At 33.2% G+C, this 24,708-nt stretch overlaps 1 protein-coding gene across 2 annotated transcripts in view; it reads right to left on the bottom strand.

Annotated features, from left to right (window-relative positions):
- LOC124364684 (saccharopine dehydrogenase-like oxidoreductase) overlaps positions 1 to 24,708 on the bottom strand; it is a 43,714-nt gene that overhangs the window by 9,354 nt on the left and 9,652 nt on the right. For both annotated transcript variants that reach the window (XM_046820350.1, XM_046820349.1), the window contains exons 2-3: positions 3,850 to 4,022; positions 2,290 to 2,477 (exon numbers count right to left, since the gene is read on the bottom strand). In XM_046820350.1, coding sequence (XP_046676306.1) covers positions 2,290 to 2,477; positions 3,850 to 4,021 — 360 coding nt within the window. In that variant the 5' untranslated portion in view covers position 4,022. The remainder of the gene's footprint in view (positions 1 to 2,289; positions 2,478 to 3,849; positions 4,023 to 24,708) is intronic.

Raw genomic sequence — 24,708 nt, 5'->3', positions numbered from 1 at the left:
ATAATTAGCAATTAGAGACATTGATATATCAAGAACAAAGCAGAGACACAAAGTTCCTGAAATTGTTATACGAAAGTGAGTTCTGATCAAAAAATATGTCTCTCCTTGCTGGAGAAAACAAACTGGTGAAAGCGCTTGGAATTCTTCCATTAATGCTGTCAAAAGCTGCAGGTTGTTCTGCCAAAGTTTGTGTTTATTAATAAAATAATATAATATCTTTAAAACAGCATACCAATATCAAATTCTGTTTTGCTTGAGAAATCACCATCTGAAACCCTTGAGATGTTAAAGGATGAATACGGAGGGAATGTGATGACAAAAACGGTGACATGTAATTAGTATGGCCTTAACTGTTTGTGAAGATCATATCATACATTGTTGTTCTCGTGTATTCGAGAGAACTGTAAACACGAATAACTATAAAAGCTATATCTATTAATAAACATAGCCCTTTGCCATAAATGACCAACAGATTTTAATGGCAGTAATGGAAAAAACACAAGATGGTTTGGAGCTTATACAGTGCTGCCAACTACAGGAAGAAGATGTTCCCTTCTACAGCAAATCCCAGTTTGAATACAGATAACAATTGTGGTAATTTAAAAATTTAATTTCATACACATTTTAGAGAGAATATATAAAAAAAATAGTGTACCAAGAGAGCCAGCCACACAGCCACAGGCAGGCGGCTAGCACCTACACACAGGCAACTCTTCAATCTCCACTCCACGCTAGAGCACGTGGTACAGTCAGTGCCAAACAAACGTGGTGCTGTCAATTGCTACACCACATGCATTGAATTGCTTTATTCCTTTTTGTGCTTGTTCCTTTGCCGTGCTATGTAGTTTAATTGATTAAAAAATATTAATCAGAGTTTTACTCAAAGTTTTCAAGCTTTGACAAAAACAATAGCATGGCAAGTCCTCCAAGTTTGGTTTTAAAACTAGGAGGCTAGGAGTAACAACAGGTCGCATGTAGTGGTTTCCAGAGTTATGGATTTTATGAAAGCTGAAACTCCAAACAAAAAAGAAAACACCCAAAATGTACCAGTCTGGATGATTTTGATATAAGAGTGTGGTTAGGCGTATTGTAAACAATTTTTATTTGGTAGAAAAATGTCTTCTGAAAGTAAAAAAATCCACAGAAAAATGCAAGCTGATATGAACTTTACAGAAAACTAAGAGCATGGCAGATTTTTACATGAATAGCCTACACATGGAGAAAAATAAAAAACCAGTAAAGAGATATTGATGGAATCCCATAAACGTGTCTCATCAAATATTTCTGTTAAACATTCCAAGTATCTATCAGATGGCTGTCCAGTCATATATAATGATGAGTAATACATTGAATCTTCTGTTTGATAATTCTACTGCCAGTGTTGCCTCTTATAATGCAGGTGAAAAAATAGGCTTTGTTAAGAGCTGCTGAACAATGTGGCAAGCGCAGCACAAAACTGGTGAATATCCAGACCACATGAACTACAACATGTACATTAAATGTTTAACAGACAAGTTAATACTAAATCTTCCACAAATAAGTGTTGTAGTCATAGACAACGCTTTGTACCATAACATTCAACTGGATAAGAGTACCAAAGCTGACATGCAATCTTGGCTATTATAAAAAAATATGCCATTTACAGAAGACACTGAGACAGATTAATGTTGAATTGTTTGAGCTTATTAAACGTCAGCCTGCTTATGAAACATATGTAGTAGAAGACATACTAAACAAACCTATTCATTTTTTTATATAAATGAATGTTTGTCTGTATGTCCTTTATAGAATCATAAAAACTATTTGACCAATCATTATAAAAGTTTGTATGTATGTGTTTTTCTAAGGAGAAGGTTTATATGCTATGCCCATTGACGTAACTCGCCACTAGGCGGCACTTCCAAAGATTAAAGTTTTCAAAGCGCCTGCACATTATAAATTGCAATTACAAGACAGTTACATGTATTACACAGCCAAACATTATTTGAAGGCGCTAAGTTATGATGTATATTTGTCTTTAAAATAAACATCAGTTTGAACTTAAAGCTTGAGTGTTAGACCACTTTATAATAAAGTACATGTACATCGCTATAAACATACACTTTTGACACATTTTCTTGATCATAGTAACAAGGCAATCTTTACATTGGCATTAGAAATATAATTTACTTCAACCAGAAGTGCTCATACATGGGCAAAGCTTATGTAAAGCGTGCAAAGCCGTGGGTAACAGCTAGTGTAAATGTTAAACATTAAAAATGTGTGAATCCTTAGCCAGTGATATATTACCTGAGGCTCACCGCTCACGTCAACATGGTGTGCCCCGTTCTCAATGCAAGCCTTGACAACCGGTTCGCCATAGAACCGGTAAGGTCCGACACAGTTGACCACCACCTTGGCCCTCACAGCCATCTCAGACAAACTCTTGTAATCTGACACATCTGCTGCCATCACAGGCACATCCTCCAGGTTCTCTCCTGCATAAGTGCCAATCAGGTTACACAAATAATAAAGAAAAAAATTATCTAATCTCAAAAAACCTACTTTATACATTCTAAACTTTCAAAGTGTTTCTAATTAACAGTACTAATATAGACAAACAAGAATTGTTTTGTGGATCAATATTTATGTTTTCACCTTTACATCTTGTTTAATTATTATTAGTGCATTACATACAAATTATAGTTAGACATACGAGTTGTAATGAAACCATTGTACTACTAGAAAAACCTGTTAAAAGCTTCTTGGTTTTTGTGCTACAGAATGTTTAGAAAGATATCCATACCCTTCTTAAAGTACAAAACTTATTAGTGTATCATTTTTCTATAGTTTGAAACAACAAATTCAAAATTTTAATAATTTATACATTTTTATAACCACTAGTTCGCTAAAAATTGGGTTTTCACTTAAAATATGGTAATCCTAAACAAGGCTTAATCTGCATGTAAAATTGCAACAAAATGTAGTCAGTTTGGTATCTATCATGGTTAAAAATAGCACTTAAAAAAAAATTGAAATTGAATCTTTTAAAACCCTTGAACTAGAATTGCTATGGTTTGTTTTGTTAAAACTACAAATACCATCAACGCCTCAGGCCTCCATGCGCATACCTTTACGTTTCACATATTTATTTCACCAGCTGACGAATAAAATCAGTTTTTTTTGTAAGTTCTATATAGCTGAAGACACATTATTTGATTTAATATTCTGTGGAAATAACTTGAGTTAGGCAGATGTTTTTAACGTAATTTCTTGCTGTATTGTGGATAATAGGGTAGCCTACACATTTTCAACAAACAGAATAATTTTTTTTATTTCTTACATATAAAACAGCTCAATATCAGTTACATACTCATTTATTATTATTCGGCCATCTAATACTAAAGAAATTGATACATATTAAGAACATAAACGTTATGCAAGTAACATTAATATTTCACCAAATTTATTCTAAAGAATTGCAAATTCATATAAATCCAACATACTCTGTGCAAAATGGGTGGTGTTTGTAGGTTTAATCAGTTAATGGATTGCGGCGAACGTTAATCAAATCATTTGAGCTTAATTAATTCTTTTCATTAAAAATATAGCACTTTTATTTTTTTATCGGAGGACATATACAAATTTTGTGCATACAAAAAGTAAACAAAAACATCCTTACAGTCTCTAGTAGAGGTTGCAGAGACATATTTTTACATTTCTTCAATTCACTTTACTCACAAACGGACATTTTGATCAAAACCTTGAAATTGATTTTTTACACCATCACTTTTTCTTCTATAAACGAGAAAAATATCAGCAATATGAACAAAAATGATTAAATAGGATTATTCAAGCGATGAATAGTACCTGTTTTTTCAGAGACTTCCGTGAGCACTTCTTTAAGCTTGGTCACACTACGTCCAGCAACACCCCAGCTGAGATGTTTCTCCTTTACTAACTTCAGTATCTGTTGCACTGCCACTTTTCCTGTATACCCAGTGGCCCCGAAGATGATAACATCCAGGCGAGATGGTGCCATTCTGATAACAAAACATATAGTAATTTGACTTATTTTTCAAACAAAGTATGGATATCTGGATGTCAGTATTCTAAAGCTAAAAAACAACATAAAATTACAGTACCACATATAAATTTACAGTACACTGGGGATTTTAGTGTTGTTTTAAAGGGAAACACATCAAGTTTGATTCACGTAGTTCACTAGTGCATAATTCATTGCCTGGAAGAACTGCTGTTCGGGTACGTTTAATCGATTAGATCATTTCTTAAATAACAAAATAATTTCTGACAAGTCAATTTTTCACCTAAGTGGCAAGTGTAACACACATAACTGTAGGATCTGGGGCGGATAAAATCCACTTGAAACCCTGCAACACGTTTGTGACAGCAATGATAAAATTTGGACGCGATCAGAGGCAATTCACTTGAGTACCAGGCTCTCCATCGAGGCAAATGTATGGGGAAGGGCTAAACAAAATGATTTTTTCAACGATTCTATGGAAGTTGAATTTGTACTCCCCAAGCAAAATACTTATTAATTATGATAACTTTCCTTAAAACAATGACACAAAGAATTAAAAAACTCAATGTCAGTTAGGTTTAAGTAGCAAATTATTTTTGGAACAAATACGAGGGTAATTCGGAAAGTAAGATCCGTTTTTTTATTTTTTTAAATCCACAACAGATTTTTTCAAAAAACTTGTTTTATTTGATTCCTGACATCAATCACTATTTTTCTACATAATATCACATATATATATATAATAATAAAAACATATCACTTTCCTGGTTTAAAAATAACACATAATTACACAACGAAATCATAATCTTGGTCTAAATTAATACAATGACAATACGATGACCGATTAAAAAAACAAATAAATAAATGTCTTAACACTTTAACTGCTCATGTAATCCACACTCAAATATATATTTAATTTCCACACTAAATGACACTAAGTTAAATGTGCCATAGTAGTTGAGTAATTGACACCATGGTTATCCACAAGAACGGCTACTACACGGGACAGTTACTGGTGCTGTACAAAGCTGTTCTGGCTACAGAACTGCAGATAAGCTATTGGGCACAGTTGACGCTGAAACACTTAGATAAAAAGAAGCGTATTACATAAATACAACCAAAAATTACATTTCCATATATAATATTAAAAAACACAGTTATCTGTGATTTGTACCACCTAAAACCATATATAGTTTTGTTCACAAGGACGAGAAGAATATGTTATTAATGTTAAAATTATGATAGGCAACCAAGACCGTTAACTTTACTGATACCTTTTGAGTAATATTATTAAAAGAGTTGTAATGTATTTAGCTCTCTCAAGTATGTGTGTTCGGACGTTCTAGAATTTTAATATCTTTTTGATCGATACTATCTCGAGGGAATTTTCTATTCACAGCCATCAGAAGGCAAGGGCAGCACCTTTGGCATTATTGATAAGACTCTTCTCTAATTCTCTACAATTAATTAGATTTTGTTACTGCTGAAATCCTAATCCTAATAATATCATAAATGCAAAAGTGCCTTTGTTTGTTTTGCTTCCTCGTGTAAACTATTCAACCGATTGTACTAAAATTTTACATAAATTTTTTTCGTCCCTAGTAAGAATATAGGCCTACTCTTATTTTTAAAATCGCTCCGGGCTACGCCCCTACTGTTCCTTAAAGCAGTGAATAATCAATCCATCTTGGTCTGTAAGTTATGAAATATTAATGAAAATTGTAGACTCTTGGAGCAATTGGAAAATTCTTTAAATATTACTAAATGTTAATAAAAACACTACTTTTTCCAAATTGTTTATTTTTTGGACGAGGCCTTTCGAAACCTAGTAATATTAATGAAAATAATGATTTATTTCTCCCTTTACATACAAGCAAGGTACATGTAATAATTTCTTAGAAATTAAAACTGCCATGTTACCAAGTTATGTGGCAGCTATTTATAAAAAAAAAACAAAAAATGCACAAAAACAAAATAGACAAATAATTAATAGATTTGTTGACAAACTGAAAGTCCAGTAGCATAATAACTAAAGTATTTAGCTCAGTAGTGTCAGCTACAATTTTAACAAATATACACTAGTATTAAGAAGGATAAATGATGAATACAAATACAGATAGTAAAATAAAGAGCAGTATTAGGACAATGTTTTAAATCATGTTTATAATAATTACCAGACTGTATTACAAATATTACTTAAACTGATTTATTAGATATTTGCACTATTGAAACACTTCCTTAGCACGTTCGCTGCGGGCGGCAACTGTGGTTACCACAGAGCCTTTGTTCTAAAATGAGGTCAGTGTGGCCAGCACTCGGCTATCACAACAATGTATTTCTCGCTCCTCGGGAGATACTTTTCTCGCATTTTTATGCACTTCATTTTCACATTGGACTTTTTCATTATTTTTAATGATTTTTTAAATTTTTATAGAAGTAAATGGTTGAGCAACACACACAATGTATCTTCCCCCGGGACCAAATGGTGTACAATAACCAAGTTCAAAGCGTACAACAGGGCCCAGTATTGAGTGTCGTCCAGGATGACAACATGGACGATGTGGAATACCAGACAGATTTGGAAGTTGAGGATCCTGATTACGAGACCAACCCACACCAATGGAGCACTCACAATCGGATTGGAATACATTTTTATAAACTTATTTAATACAATATTTTTGTATTATGAAAAGTAAACATTTAAATATATTTTGTTTTAATTGCTCACCAAATATTTGTAAATAATAACTGAATTTGAGTGAGTTAGCGGAGATTTATATAAACTTTTTCACATTTTTATAAACGTTTACATTCATTTTGGTTTTCATATTTACGTATAAATATTGTTTATATGTGTCTAAAACGAATAAAATACAATTTACTTAGCTACAATGTATTCATTTGGAATATTCCCACTGCCATAAAAGGGCGTTCCCTAGTGCGAGCGGTAACTAGAGTTACCAGCCGGCAAGGGATTTACTAACCTTGGGTAATCTAAAAATCCGATGTTGAGAACTTCTAATGTCATGAGGAATATTTATGTTATCCCTTTTGCCACTCCTTAAATAAAATAACCACAGTACTTTATACACGTACAAATGTATGGGTAAAACATTCAAGGAGCAAAAAGAGGGAAATGAACACTGTCCAGCATTCTTTTATGTAAAATTATTCTTATAGTAAAATTTGGATTTGCTCTGATTTTATTAATAAGGTAAGCAAAAGTCCCCCCCCCCCAACATGTTATTGCATATTGCAGTTTTGAATCTATCAAAGAATACTATAAAATATTAAGTAAAAGTTTCTCAAAAAGTAAAATTTCCTGACTGATTTTCTAAGATTGCTTAGCAAATTAATTACATGCTTGACCCAATTTAATTTTTCATCTAAAATTACACCCAGGTACTTAAAACTACTAACTTTATCTATAACTTGGCAATTACAATTCGTTTCATGATATATTAAAGAAAAAGGCAGGTCAAAGCCTTTGAAGTCAAAAGTTAATAAACTTGGTATTACTAGTTCATTAACTTTCATCTTATTGACATTACTCCACTGGCTTAACAAAAACACATCTTTATATATATGATTGCATAAATTCGTCACGTTTATTTCGGAGTACAAGAAAGCAATGTCATCAGCGAAAGCAGTTATATTACCAACAAAATTCAAATTTAATAGGTCATTTATAAATATTAAAAAGAGGGTTGCTGAGATAACCGAGCCTTATGCACCTCTGCCCTCACAGGCAAGGGCTGACTCAGGCATTCTCCAATTCGCACACACTGTGTCCTGCCATTCAAAAAGGTCTTGAACCAGTCCAGCCACGCCTCTAACACCAGCTCCCTCCATTTTATTTAACCCTTTTAGCACCAAGAGCCTATATATAGGCTCAACCTGTAAGTCATAAAACACAAAGAGCCTTTATTTAGGCTCAAGCTAGGTTGGTGGTGAAACACCAAGAGCCTATATATAGGCTTGGACAAGTTCGGACGTTTAGCGCCTAAAGCCTTTATTTAGGGCTCTCATCATTTTCATGCAGTACACAACCATTTATTGATTAATATCAATAAAATTATAACTGATTTTTGCACTTTATGTAAAATGTACTATAGCAAGTAGCACTGCATAGACATTCATATGATATTCAAACAAAATAACAATACACACTAGAATGTTTTATCTAACAACACATGCGTTTCTATGGTAAAAGTCAGTTTTGTACTTTGTTTACAAAATATATAAATCTGTAAATTGCTAGTATTATTTTACCAAGTTTTCACAAGTCTTTCTCAATTAAATATATTACACTATAATAAAGCGGTTTTTTGAGTAAATATTTTTTTCAGGCATTTATTGAGCAAAAAATTTTTTGTGATCTACAAGATCAAATGCTCTTTTGAAATCAACGAAAAGCCCTGTTGTTTTGTAACCATTATTTAAACCGACGTAAATTGTATTTGTGAATTTTATCAGCGCATCTTCTGTCGATTTACCCTTTATAAAGCCAAATTGGTTTGGATTGAAAAAACTGATGCTGTTTAGATAACTGATAAGTTTATTTCTCATTATGTTTTCCTACACTTTTGAACAGATTGAAAGTAAGCTAATAGGTCTTAGGTTATCCAATTTGATTGAGTTTTCCTTTTTAAAGATTGAACAACAACACTAGTTTTTAATATTTCAGGAAAAACGCCTTTACTAAAACTAAAAATTTATAGCGTGTGTTAAAACTGGTGCGATATGGTTTGCGATAGATTTTAAGAAAATAACAGTAAATTTGTCAAAACCAGAGGATTTTTTATTTTTTAAGTGTTTAATAACGTTCAAAATTTCAATTTCATTAGTTGGTGAAATAAAGACAGATTGTCGACATGTAAGATGGACCAAACTGGCCAACCGGATCGTCATAAGGTTTCGATTGTACTTTGAGTAATTATTAATTATTGATGCGTTCAGCGACCCAACTGGCCTCAGTAACGATATCTCCGTTATCTAATTTGAACTTGTCGACTGATTTCTTGGCTTGATTTGAGCCAGTAATATTATTGATTACTTTCCATTGTTGTGCTGAATCACCATTACATGCTCTAATCCTTCCAACGTAAAATTCGTTCTTGGCTAACTCAATTTCAAGTTTTAGATTAAGACAAAAACTATTATAGTAATTGCAGAACCCAATGTCATATGGTCTACGCCTATAAACTTTATAAAGTTTTTTCTTTTTTAAATTTTATCTAAAATATTTTTATTTATCCAAGGGCTAATCAGCTTCGCCTTATTAAAATTACGGTTACCTGTATTGTTTATAATAGTGCTACTCTTAACAATTTCACTTAACAGTTCTATTAACCTATTAAAGCATTCATTAATCAATGGCGCAATTCATTGCCAATGGCGCAGTGTAGTGGGTACGGCGGTTATCGCAAGATAACCAGATCAAGTAACACCGAGCGTGGCTGCTGCTTGGACAGGTGACCGCTGAGCGATCCTGTCCTTGCAAGCGGCCCGCCTGCCCGGCCATTGGTGGTGGTTCGGAAGTCACCTTTAAGCCGTTGGTCCCCAGGTTAAGTGTTAGAGAGGGCTTCTTAGCCCTAACTTCGCCTGGTAAAATAAGACATTCTTTACTTTATTAACATCAGTAATTTTATAATAATCATTAAAATTAAAATTATGCTTGCTTAGCTTATCATTAACAATTTCATAATTAACTTCTAGTTTATTACTAAATTTTGGTATTTCTTCTTCCCCAATACTCTTTTTAAAAATAAGTGTTAACCCCACTAAACAATGATCAGTGAGGTCTTACTTACTTGATGACTTCGTCTTTGACTGATAAAACCAGATAGACTGTGTCAATTTTGTTTAAAAACTGTTTGCAATTTGTTCAGAACAATTTTGTCAAGTATTTAAAACTATATACACTATTTACAAAGGTTTATGGTGGCAGGACTAGAACAGTGGGTCATCTTCAAGTTCCTTGAGTGCATAGATAGGCCTACTTGTAAGTCTGGACCATATGGCTTCCTTGAACTTAATAGTGTTCATATTTCTGATGCTTTCCGGTAGGCTGTTGTATAGTTTGACCGCTGCTATTGGAAAACTGTTCAACGATTTTGAAAGTCTACATTTTAGGGTGTTTAGGTCTTTTGCATGGCGGGTGTTGTAACCATGGACATCTTGTCTTCTCCCAAACAGTGATTCATTCTCCTTTATGTATATAAGCGAGTTCATTACATATTGGCCTTGAACCGTTAATACCCTGAGGCGTTTGAAAATAGGCCTACAATGCTCCAGATGGTCTGAAGATGTAATGATGCGTAGCGCCTTCTTTTGGAGAACAAGTATTCTGCTGCATACTGATGCATGGCCCCAGAGCAGAATACCATAGGCTATGTGGCTGTGAAAAAGTGTGTGGTATACCGTTACCAGGCACCGCTCTGGTACCACGTTTCTCAGCAAGAAGATAACCCTGGAGAGTTTTGTGCAGACTTTGTCTATGTGGCAATTCCAATTTAACTTCGGGTCCAGCCAGAAACCGAGTAATTTAACGGCCTCATCACAGTCCTCTATGACATCTCCATTTTTTAGAGTACAGAATATCAGTTGTGTTTTTTTCTTCGTTTAATTTTAGTTTGTTTGTGGTGAACCACCTCTTGGCATCTGCTAACAAGTCCTCGGCTTCCTGAAGCACGGAGTGTATCAGCTTTCCTCTGGACAGGAGCGTAGTGTCATCTGCAAACAGCACTGCCCTGCCTCCCAGTCTTAAATCATTCACGAGAATTAAGAAGAGCAAAGGTCCCAGGATGGAACCTTGGAGCACTCCATGCATGACTTCTCTACTTCCTGAAGTAGCCCCACCAAGCGATACCCTCTGTTGTCTATTTTCGAGATAGCTGGAAATAGTTTTGTGAACTGTTCCTTCGATCCCATAGGAATTTAGCTTGCTAAGTAGTATCTTATGCGGCACACAATCGAATGCTCAGCTCAGATCACAGAGCGCAAGAGCCATTGATTCGCCAGCCTCGAAAGCTTCCATTATCTTTGATGCTATGGATAATAAGGCAGTGGTTGTAGAACGTCCACTTCTGAAGCCATGTTGGGTGTTGCTGAGCAGATTGTTGGACTCAAAAAAATCAACCAACTGTTTTTTCATTATTGACTCCATGACCTTAGAGGGGACGCTGCTTTAGCACCCCCCTGGAATAAGCACCCACCCCCTCGGGCTCTGACGTCACGGCAGGGGGGTGCTAATTCAGCGCACGGACACGGACCCAGGCACGGAATTAGCACCCTCCGACTACAATGGGGTGCTAAATCAGCGCATGAACATGGTCGAGGCCCTGAATTAACACCCCCCTGTTCCAAGGGGGTGCTTATTCAGCGCTTGGACATGGCTCAGTCACTGAATTAGCACCCCCTAGCATTCAACCAGCAAAAAGGATATTTTATCTTTTACATATTCAATTCAATCATAAATATAATAGTTGTTATCTGGATTTTTGTGACGCTGCCACTTATAAGCTACTATCTACGATTGTTTTGCAAATTTCCGATGAACGATTAAATAATATAATAATCAAATATGGCTACTTTCTCTTAAAAAATACCATAGACTTAATATTACATAATAATGCTCCGACTAACAAGGCTAATAGACCTTAGCACTCCTCCCTCTCATACGCATTGTCATATTTGTGTAATAATTTTCACTCATGACTTTGCTTTCTTAATTTGTTCTATATATCACATATTAAAATAATAAATTAAAATCATATCCTTCATTTATTCTACTTCAGTTTATTCTTTCAGTTAATATGTTTGTAAATTTAATTAACGCACTGCTAAATATATCTTGAAAAAAAACATAAAATTCTCGTCGATTCTGAGTCGATTTTTGGAATATTTACGGAAGGTAAAATGTAATTATGGTTTTTATACACAATTAGTCTAGTATCTTTGCTGTGTCATTTTTATTGTACAGGCATTGAGTACTGGGCGTCCATACCAATGAAATATCTAGTCTACTCATAGTCTAGTTAAGGGTATTCACTGAGCATTAACGTTTCAAGCTTAACCCAATCGTGAAAACTCAATGAAACATGTTTCTACATATAATTTAAAACTATGTTATTTGTATATGAATCCATAATTAAAGTATTTATTTCATTTAATAGCTTCACGGAAATGGAATCTTCTTTTTTTTAGTTTAATTAACTCAAATTTAAAAAACAATTACAACAAATAATTTTGTAAAAACAATTTAGGCTCGTATTTTAGGCAAAATAGTTCACTGTCACACAGTATAGAATTTTTTCTCTGCGGCATTTTTGTTTCATATTTAATTTTAATTACATTTCAAAATTTAGGTTTTATAGAATGAAACAGATGAAGTATGAACATTACAGTTTTTGACTTGTCATTTATTACAGAAATAACTTTTCAGTACCTGCCCTTAAATAATTACTCGTAACCATCTGCAGTAAGAAACTAGATTATAATTTTTTATCTTATGCACTATTAGGCCTACATTGAATCATCTGCACAATGGAACAGCTACATAGACTTAACACTACACAAAAATCCGTAGAATGGTACTCACAAAAATATCTCAAGGTTACGCCCATAAGTATTACTATTGCTTACGTGTAAAATATCCTCTATAGAATCATGCCTAACTATTTTTCATGATTAAAGAAATATATAGAAACATCAAATACATTTTCACATGAGGCTACAACTTGAAGATACATTATTAGTTTATGAACTTAACACTGTGATAAAAAAAACTTATGGATGAGGCATTGGTAGCTAAGAATGAAGTATATTAATCCGCAAAGGTTTCTTCCTAACTAGTTAATGTAAAAAAATGTTTGGTCGACTTCTGTCCATCTTACTTCTAGCAGATATATCCCTCTGGTAAAGGATTATACCCTCGATTATATTATTTTTTTCTAACGGTATCGATGGTAATTAGTGTAATATTACGATAATGAATAATAGAATTCATATTGGGACTTTCATATTAAAATGATATCATCTATTACATGTAAAATATTCTCACATATATGTTTGTTGCTCCTTTTATGAGTAACCCTATTTTCAAATGTGGATCATAAATCTTTTATTACCTACAGTACTTTAGGAAAGGAGGGATCGTGATTTTTAATTACTTTAGAACATCAGTTCAAAAAATCATGGAATGTCGCATTGAAATTAAAAATTGGAATATTTTCCAATGACCATAATTTATTTCATCAGTAGTATGCCATTTTTTTAAAGACATGAAGGAGATGTCTATGACGTACCAGTTATTCTACAAAAAAATTCCGTACGAAGGGGCGTCGGGTATCAGCTAGTAAACATTTAAAAACCTTGAAACTCGTTATTTTTGCCTTAACATCGTTGCTCGTTATATATCGGCCGTCTACCAAATATGAAATATACAGAGTGAAATCAACCTGCAAATATCGATTGTAGGACTGTAGGTCCACACATAATTATGACGAAGCTGACGAAACCCGTCCGTGTACTACCGACCCTACTTTTCAAACTGATGTGGCCGTTATCGAGTGGTTGAGTAATAATATCGATGTTATTCTCAGTTGTTATTCCTATATTAATACATAACTTATTATGTATAATGAATTTGTTTGATGAAATTTCCTAAAAAATATAAGAAGAAATCAAACAATGTTTGAGTGTACAGGTGTGGCATATTATACTCTCTAGGTAACGGATAATTTTTAAACGAGTAAAGAGAAAAGATAAAGTAGAACACGGTAATGATGTTATGGACAAAAACTGAAAATCATCGCCTTTTTGTATGCAGTTAAAGAATATTTAACTATTGTGTGTTACATTTAGTCAGACGTGCACTTCTAACCCCATGTATCTGGAAGTGTCAAACTTAAGGATGAACATTCTTACAATATTGTAAAAAGAAGAGAGTGAAATCTCAGTGAAGTCTTTTAATAAAGCGTCTATAAAAAGGTAAAATTTAAAATTACACTTCAGCTTAGCTGTACTTTTATTTTAAGGCTATTTATATCGGAAAGTGTAGAGAATTTTGTTACACTCTAATTTTCAATTCGTTGGTAATTTTTATAACTGATTTTGTAAACTAGGTAGTAAACAGATGTATAGAAGCATAAATATTACTTCATCAATAATAAAAAAATACTATACAAATATACATAATATTTCATTTTGTATACAGTAAACTTTTATGTTTTTTAATGTTTTATTTTCCGAATAGAACAAAATCTTCAAACCTCGGTTTAGAACAAACTTAACAACGCAACAAATAGCAATATTTGCTGGTACATTTAAGCATCTACGTTTAACACCGTAATCAATAGCATATCTACAAACTCCGTATAAATTTACAAGCCAAAAAGTAGGTCTGAGGTCTTCCATTAAAAACAAAATATTAAATAGATATTTAATAACTACAAAAGACATTTTTAATTTTTGGTCTAGGTAATCAACATGTATTAGAGTGTTTTTTTCTGACGTCTCAATCAAAAGAAACTTTTTTTAGAAATAATTAATAATATTATGACCACAGTTCAGCAATGTAATGTTAAAATCACTTGATTAGAGCAGCTAAAATCAAAACAGCTGATTGTTGCAGCCCACATTCAGTCATATAATAAAGGTGGATATTGTTTGGTAATTGGGTTTTAAAAAACAGTAATTGGTTTTAAAAAACAAACTATCTCCCTTATTTCACAACCAATTTTTAAAACTTGGTATCGTTAGATTTTTTATTAAATTGTGTAATAATTTAGATCTTTTTTTTACCATATATCGCTTTTAAGATATTTACGCTTAAAGATATTTTAGAAATCACTATTTTGAAAATAAAGCTTGTAAGAAATTTAAATTTTTGCTTTTCCTTAAGGTTATAAACGTATATACAAAAATTTTAAACCTAAAACAATCCATCAAATATAAATAGTAAAGTAAAAAAGACAAAAAACAAAACAAAAATTGTGGCTATTAGAGTTATTATTGAGTTTTAGAAAGGTGAATATGATTGTTTTTTGCCTTTGGTCCATGAATAAATGTCTGAAAATATTGGTAGAGGATTGTGGAAACACTCTCTATAATAATTTTATGTACAGAGTGTCCTGTAATTCTTAGGACAAGTCTATATACCGCAACTGCTCAGGTCATGGCAGACGCATTTCAGAATATGGAAATAGATCTTTGGTGCTTAGTTTTCCTATCCGTCAGTCTGCGTGTTTTTTATAGACAAATTCGCTTTAATATCTTAAAACGAATAAACAAATCCTACCTAATTTGGATAAAATATTTTGGTAATAAGGACAGTTATAAAAAAATATTCATTTAATACTTTCGAAAATGGCGGCCATTAAATCTGTTAAATTTGAATGTCTTAAAATCCAGCAGGTATACAAGAATAATATCTGATCGTGGATTGTATCACAAATCCAATTACTCAAATAATATTTCAAACAAATATGAAAATAAATTAAACATCAGCTTTAGAGTATCTTTATCCCTATTTTTTATTTTTGTCATTTATTATGCAAAACATTTGAAATTCATGTTTCAGGCCTATCTAAGGATAGAATTGAATCATATATTAGATGTTTAATGAATTTATTTTAAATATCTGTTGTTTTAGGACATATTTATTTACGAAAATTTAGTCAAGCGACAATCAGATGTATTTCAAATAAAACCGCTTATCTTTGATTTTGTCATATATAAAAGCATTATTGTCTGAATATTACTGTACGATTTTTCTTGTTGTTTATTATTCTTAATATATAACAGATAACCTAGTTACTTTATTTAGTTTTTTTTACATATATGTGAATAAATTTAAGCTTTATGATAAATACAACAGTTTATTATTGTTAATTAAGACGTTTGTTTTTGTCCTTCATTGTCATAAAGGCGTTCATTGTTGATAAATTTTGCAATATCTCTAGTAGTTTTTAATTTATTAGACAAAAAAGTAGCTTGGCAACAGATATTAATGTATTTCCTGTACTTTAAATAAAGGGACTAAGATGTGAGCACAATTGGCATAAGATAGTCTAGAGCTGCCGTTTACCCTCGATTTTTGTATTGTGACCTACTCGCTGAGAAACTCAATGTCGACAGTGTTTTTGTTACAGAAAATCTGTGCATATTATATTTTATATATTTGGTCATTAGATTTGTGATAGAACCCTAATCAAATTCATTTTCTTGCAATATTTTAAAAATAATTGCAGATTTTAAGAAGTTAAAGGTAAAATATTTTAATAGCCACTATTCTGAAAATATTAAAGATAACATCATAATATATTTTTTAGCCGCCATAAAATTTTGACCAAGACTTGGTAGGATTAAATATTATTTTCCTTTCAGATTTTCCAAGATATTCCATTTTTAACAACAACAAAAAAAACGCACACTAACCGACAGAGGGGAAATTAAGCAATGTAGATCCATAATACTCAGTTTATAAATGTATGTTTTGACCTAAGCAATAACGTCTTTTGAAAATATGGTAGTAATATTTATTGCTACGCGTTTTAACATTGTTTTCAACGTTTTTTTTAATTATATTTGAACTAACTGATATGGATAGAACTGAATGATATTGATTCTTGTAGATATAAAATAATATTTAAATTGTTTGTCAAGTGTATTTGAATTATACTATTCAGTTTAAATAGTATAATTCAGTTTATGATGCGTCCTTAAAAAAATAATTGGCTCTTAGCCGTCGCAAAATTACAACTTCACGGTTCTAAATTTTCCCGCTTTTGATTGGTATTCGAAAATTGAAATAAATAAATAATTGTTTTTAAAGTGGTTAATAAGTTGATATAATCTATGACCATGTATATTTATTACACATGCCGGATTTAAGCAGTATCAGTTCCTCTGCATTGTTCGTACCATGATTTTCAAATTAAATTTACTTTAAAATAAACCTGTATTTGAATGCCTATAACCTAGTTTTTACTTAAGTATATTTGATGCATACTATTTTTACAATTGGTAATGAACTGTTTGTTTTTGAAATATTAAGTAAACCACAGCAATGCAGTAAATATACTCATTGCCAATATATTTAAATTATTATTATTATTATATATATATATATATATATTTTATTTTATTTTATTTTATTGAGAAATAAATCACAATATGGTTAAAACGTTTATTATTTCTATTCTTTTGGGTAATTATTCATCTCATCAATTACGGCGCTGATTTAGCAGCCCCCAGATTCAAGGGGGTGCTAAATCAGCACATGAACACGGTCAAGGCGCTGAATTAGGACCCCCCTATTCGAAGGGGGTGCTAAATCAGCACATGAACACGGTTAAGGCGCTGAATTAGGACCCCCCTATTCGAAGGGGGTGCTAAATCAGCACATGAACACGGTCAAGGCGCTGAATTAGGACCCCCGTATTCGAAGGGGGGGGTGCTTATTCAGGGTCCTGGACACGGCTACTGTGCTGATTTAGCACCCCCTTTCGTGACGTCAAAATGACGTCAGTAGCGAGGGGGTGCTATGTCCAGGGGGTGCTAATTCAGGCGCACCACCTTAGGACACCACTGGCAGAATTGAAACTGGCCTGTAATTCACCAGTTCCTCAGGATTTCCTTTCTTATAGATGGGGACTGTGCGTGCAATCTTCAAAGCATCTGGAAAGATACCTCGACTAAGACACTTGTTTATTACTACTGATAGAGGGTTTGCTACTTCATGGATCACCGCTTTCAAAACAAAGCAAGGAACACCATAGATATCCGGGCTTCTAGAGTTCTTTAGCCTATTTACTATTTTTATAATATCTAGTGGCCGCACCTCTAACCAGTGGTCTAATATAGGCTTAGGCCTATTCGCAATATACAGAGGGTTAAAGTCCATCTCTGGAAGGTTTATCACTATCTCTTCAACAGCCTCTATGAAGAAATTGTTTATGTTGTCGGGACTTTCTGAGCAGGAAGCATACGGCATCTTAGGTCTGTGTGAGTTTATAATATCCCAGGCCGCTTTACACATGTTGGAGGATGACCTGATGGTGTGGACGTTGAAGGCCTTCTTAGCTTCTGTTACTTCCAGTCTGTACTGTTTATTTGTTTTACAATATAATGCACAGTACTCATCACGGTCTTTTGGTGAGACTGCTGATTTATAATGATCATTTAGAAGAACTACTAAGTTTTTAAGCCTGCGCAAGTCTGCCGTATACCAAGATTTATCTTTAAACTGACATTTAGTTCCGTTTTCTGGATTTTTTTAAAACGGTTTTAATGGAAAAGTATGTCAAAATTGTAATTAAATGTTTGAAGAAATCTATCAAAGGAGTGCTCAGATAAATAGTGATCACCCAATTCAATTGGCCAGTTTACGTTTTTTAGAGCCCTCCTTAGTAAAGGCAGCTGTTCATTCTTGATGACGCGCTTTGTAAAACTATACTTATCATGCCATGAAACTTCTTTGTGTTTACCATTTCCCAAGCTTGACTTTATTGTCATAATAACTGCACTATGGTCCGCAATCATAGGTTCAATGACTTCCACCTTATAATCCCAAGAATCAAAATTTGTAGCCATGGAATCTAGGCACGCTGTGCCTCTTGTGGGTAGTCTGTTTGAAATGTATAGGCCATGACTAATGAGCATGTTTGTAAAAATGTTCTCTTCCCGTGATTTTTCTTCCAGGTGTAGCCTACATTAAAGTCACCACAGACCACAAGTTTTTTCTTATTTCGAGAAAGAAAAGTAAAAAATTTGTCCAGAAGTTAGATAAACTCATCAAAATCACCATCAGGAGAGCGGTGAAAGCTATAAATACAATACAAGTTAAAACTAATATCTAGTACAATGACATCAACAGTGATCATATTTATATCAATGTGGGTAGCAACCACATCCTCTCTTGTAAAACACATCACACCTCCGGCCCTATACTCACCATTGCACTTTGCAAACAGCCTGTAGCCGGGAATGTTATACAGCTGTATCATAGATTACAATAAGACCAAATAGATGGGCTATGCCTATCTTGCCAACATTGGGGCAGGTGAAGCCAGGTCCGCCATGTTTTCGTGGGATAGAAACTCAAAACTACGCTCCGATTAGTGTAAAAATTCAGTTCTCCCGTTTCAATCAACTCGTGATCTACCCTACTTAGAATAAAGAAAATACTTTGAAACTGTGTATGGGTGAAGTCAATAAGCTATGGATGCCTTTGGTATCATTCAAATGTTTAAAAAATTTAGTTTTGCAATTTAAATAATTAAATAAAGTCGAGAATTATGTTTACATTTTAAAACTTTACATAAAAAAGTTAGTCGGCTGCTACTTTTGCCGTTTTTTTTGGTCAGGCAAGTTTAAAAACGGTGGAAAATGTCGTTGAATAGTTGAAGTTTTCAGAACATATTTTCTTTTTTAATTAGCTCTTATGGTTTTGGCCAGAAAGTTATTGTTTGTGAGACGTTAGTTTACGAGTGACGCGACCGCTTGGAGCTCAACGCTCCGTGCGGTAGAACACGCTTTATTATTGTTTACAGTAATTACTTCAAATAAAATCACATACGTTATGTAATTAATGAAGGAATTCAATCTGAGTCAATACTCTAAACAAGTAGGCCTACAACTAAGAGTTTATTTGCTATTTATTGTTTGCATATATACTATAATATGAGCAAAGTTTGTATATGCGGGTAAATTATTAGATGAGGGAAACATGACTTTAAACCTTATAATCCTTCAGCTCAAAATACCCCAAAACACAATATCTAAAGTTTATGTTTACATATTATAATAAAGTGTATAAAGGTTTAAGAAAATATTTTGTTAAGACTGTAAACATTTATTATACAATTAGTAAGGCAATAAGTAAGATTTATAGATTAATTATAATAAAGTATGGAAAATTACTTAAATGTTGTACGTTTACAAGTAATTGTAACTAATCTGTAATACTCAGTTGAGAAGAGGAGGAAGTTTTAAGTCATATATTATAAATGTTAGTTTATTGACCTTTTTCAATTAAAATTGCGCTAAAAAGAAAGAAAATATAGAAATAGATTTGTTTTTAGGTGACCATTTCCAACCATGATGACAAACGAAACAAAAGACAAAAACTACAATACAATTAAAAAAACTTGAACAGTTTAAAATTTAATGAACCAACTATTGCCCCATGAACGTTACTGTTTTCAAGAGGTAATTTCTAAGTTTGGTTTTGTGTATTGATTCATTGAATTTCTTTGAAAAATTGTGTAGTCTCAACTTAAAATATTTCTTAGCTATTGCCTTTAAAAGAAGTACAAAATGGTTAGTGAGCGGAGTGTATAGCAAGCAGGTCACTACTAACAGTAAGCTCGACAAGGGCGAAGTGAAGAGCGGGGGTGCAAGGCGACGCTCAGTGGGTGACGACCCTCAGTAGGGTGAATCACGCCCGCACCGCCATATTGTTGAGTATTAGCCGCTCCGCAGTGGCTTCACCTGCTAGCACCCGATGTCCTATCTATTGGTCTTATTGTAATCTATGAGCTGTATCTAATCACTGCCTAGCCACACCTCACTTGGAACAATAATGTTTTATGTTATTATTAACTAATGATAGTTCGGCCAAGAGATTGTTAAAATTTTTTCTTGCGCTCCTGATATTAACATGAATTATAGTAAATAAATTTTCTTTACTTTTTAAAGTAGGATTAAAGAATTTAACCATATCATCATTATCGCTTATGTTGTTAGTTATAACTAACTATCTATTGAAATAACGAGTAATTAAAATAATAATTTTACTGTAATATACAATATTTACTCGTCCTTATAAAATAAAAAAAAAATTCTTTTTAGTTTTACTCAAGCTCATTAATATTTTCCTCAGTAACAATTCGAATAAAAATTTCCCCTTTGCGCCTTCCTAACAAAACACTTCCCATCCCTAAACCATATATGAGCATAGCCTATATATGGTTTTGAGAGAAATCTCTTTTATCTGGCGAGAGATGGTCGTTCACCTTTTATTATTGGAGAAAACAGGGTTTACCTGTGCCGACGTGATGATCTTCTTTCCCCGCTACTCCTGATCCACGCGTCCTTCAGCTTCCTGCTCTGGAACTGCATGACTAGGGATGGCTCGCGTTTACTGCTGTAGGCTGGAACTATATGGGCTGCTTCAATGTGGTTGTCCAAGACCTCCACTTCCAACGCCTTCCCCAAGCTCATCACGTCTTCACGGGCCGTTACTGGTACACTGCTGATCTCAATGTTGTTACGCCGAGTGTATTGTTCCAGAGTACGGACCTTCTTCTGCAGCTCGATTACAGAGTTGCTCATCTCACCGTGTTCAGCACGCAGTTTCTCATTTTCATTTTTCAAAGAGACTAGTTCTCTACTTACATTTTCAATTAATTCATTACTCTGGTCCATCTTATCAGATATAAACTGTAATGAATCAGTCAAACTCCCCATTTCATCGCGGACCAACAAACTCTGCAAACACTACTTTTTTGAAGTCGTCCAAAATGATTTTGAGGTATTCTTTGGTAATATTCGTACCTATAATCGTAGATCGGACACTAGATGCTTCACTTCTGCAATCCTTGCATTCTAGTCTTGGAAGGACCTAGTTTTTCTACCTTCTTCTTTTACACGTTCTAAATGGAAAACATTTCCATACAAATTTCACTTCACACTTTCGGATTTTTCTTCATTGATTAAGTTGCAGATGCCACAATGAAGAACAGACATTATTATAAAAATATCATAAATAGTGTGAACAGAACTCACTGAGCACGTCTTATCAGTTCGACTAACTGAACTGAACTGAATTGAAAGAGCCTGTCAAATTTAATCAACTGTTTTGTGTAAAACATTGTTTTATGACAGCACAACCACATATTTCATTAATTTAACCACTATTTTAAATTTGTTTACATTTATAGTGTGTAAATTCTCTAAGGAGTAACAATTAGTTTTAACACAGTTTTTAGATTTCAGTAATTAGATAAGTAATAATCTACCTAAAATATATTCTAAATCATACAATGTCAGAATTTGACTTCCTTTAAAGCAGTAACAAAATAACAGTGTATCCTCAGATAGAAGACAATGGCCGCCACATCTATCACACAAGGAAAACCTCTTCAAAACTCCCAGACCCACTAAAAAGGAAACAATTTCTGAATTGTTAATTGCAGTGCTGTCAAACAACTTAAGAGAACACCCACTGTACTTATTTATCACTAGTAATACTTCACCACTCATTGTAACTCATTGGTCACTCATTAGTAACTCCACTGTTGTAATTAATATTTTCCTACAACCACGAAAACCAAACTTCACTGAAGAAGATGTGAACACAAAATGGCTAATGGCAACGCTAAAACACAGTCTTTATTTTGGTGTATGCATAACGCAAAAACAGTTGACCAATCATGAAATAGCTAAAATTAATTAATTAGTAACGAGATGTGCATTGGTAGAAAATTCAAAAATGATACATGAAGCAAAAATTACTAAAATCAGGAACAGAGGAGAGGACAGAGGAATAAACATCAACATAGAGGTAGAAACTGTTGCAAAAATGCTCGTACCCCTAAAATTTCTTCTACTTTTTTGGCCTATGTTGGTTTTGATTATTCCCTCCGCCTCTTTCCAATTTTTTTCAGAAGAAAAATAGCAATAGGATAATAACGCGAATCTCATTTTCAGTGTGGATAAAAATAAATTTAAAAATAATGAATAGAAATTGAATCAAAGTCTCAACAAACCAATGTATAGTGTAAAATCAAGAAAAATGTAATAAACAAGCAAAGGTTAACGTAATCATAACTTCCTATGTACTTGCCACGTGGTAACTTCCGACCACATAAAAATAGCTTATCTTGATTTAAAAATAACACACAATTACACAAGGAACTTATACTCTCGCTCTAAAAATACATGATGACCAAAAGAATAAATTTATTTCCTAATATTTTAACTGCCCACGTAATTCGCAACCAAGCACATAAAAAGTTTCGAAATTATTTAACTGTATTAGAGTTAACACACCTTGATTGAATAATTAGATGCCACTGAAGAGTTTGCACAGAACTGTAGATGGTGCATAACTAAACTATTCTGACCACAGAACACTCAGATAAGCTATCAGGAGCAGAAAACACTGAAAATCATAGATAACAAGAAGCACAGTACACAAAGTTATTTGTGATTTCCACTCCCTAAAACCATATATATTTTCTTCAGGAGGATGAGCAGCTATGTTAATAATGTTCAAATTTTGATTGGCTACTTTGATCGTTAACCCCATTGGTACCTCGATCTTCTCTTGATCAGATGGCTAGCTGAATACTGGTGGGCATAACTATTTGTTTCTATAACCATAAGGTTTAGATACTCCTCATTTAGGAACTGTTGATAAATTTCCGTTGGGTTCCTTACATCAAAATAATTTTCATTATGTGAGACTCCATTGCTACTATTTACTGTTGACTTATTGTAACGGTCACTTTCTTGGTGGTCAGTAGGCACATACTCACTTTCACTTGCTTTAAAATCAGTTAGTTCCGAGATGTCTAGAAAACCGTCCAAGGCGGCTGCAGTATAATAAGCGGACACCAACACAATCGAATCATGATTATCGATTATAAATATCGATACTATTGAATACAACATTTGACCCCAGATATTTATAATTTAATCACTGTCAGCCGTTTTTATTTAGTTTACATACTGAGTAGGCTAGTCACATCGGTAAGAACAATAGCGATTAACATGCAATTATTGTCTCGAAATGTACAATGTTATAAATGGTTACAAGATGACCTTGCTCCTTTAAATCCAAAGTATCCAGTTTGTAGTGAGGAGATGAAAACTAGAATTAAAGGTGGAAATCAAACAGTGATTCGCTGCAAGAAAAGTCATAGCAAACATGATGTTGCAAAAAACACACTCAAGAAGACTTGTTTTCAACATTCAAGTTTGATATTATGAATATACAAACAATCGTGTACTATTTTACTTGAAATCACACAAAACATGACTTTTGAATTAATTAATGTAATTTATACAGCATCAATATCTGTAGAAAAACCATTTTAAATTGTCTTAAGTAATTGTAAGTACTACTCTGCTCAAACATAGTCAAAATAAAGTTTGGTTATTTTTATATAATCTGAAACAAATACATTTCTTTTACACATAAAAGTATAGCTTCGCTATAATACGATTTAAAAGGCCTAATGCGTAATTCAGGTCGACATTATCACTCAAAATTAATTCAAATTAAAATTGTGTTTGGAAATTAGGCTGCAGTATAGTAAGCGTACAAAAGTCAAGAGCTCGATAAGATCGAATCATAAACTACAACTATTAAAATGCTGTCAGACATATGTTTGTTTACCCTGTTAAGTAATTGTAACTGCCCAACTTAATACAAAGAAAGTTGTGTTATTTTATATAATCTAAAATGCATAAATTAGTTTGACATAAAACTATAGCTTCACTATAATACAATCTTAAAAGTCTATAACATAATTCAGTTCGACATTTTTGTTCTAAAGTAACTGAAACAAAGTTAAACCAAGTGTGTGGTATTTCAGTAATGACTGCTAGAGACGGAATATACTGTTGTTTGTCAAGACCTATTACAAAATAAAGTGTTGAGTGTCCTGTGA

This window comes from Homalodisca vitripennis, chromosome 6, assembly GCF_021130785.1.
Source record: "Homalodisca vitripennis isolate AUS2020 chromosome 6, UT_GWSS_2.1, whole genome shotgun sequence".
Taxonomy (NCBI): domain Eukaryota; kingdom Metazoa; phylum Arthropoda; class Insecta; order Hemiptera; family Cicadellidae; genus Homalodisca; species Homalodisca vitripennis.
This window is presented reverse-complemented; position numbering and strand designations above follow the sequence as displayed.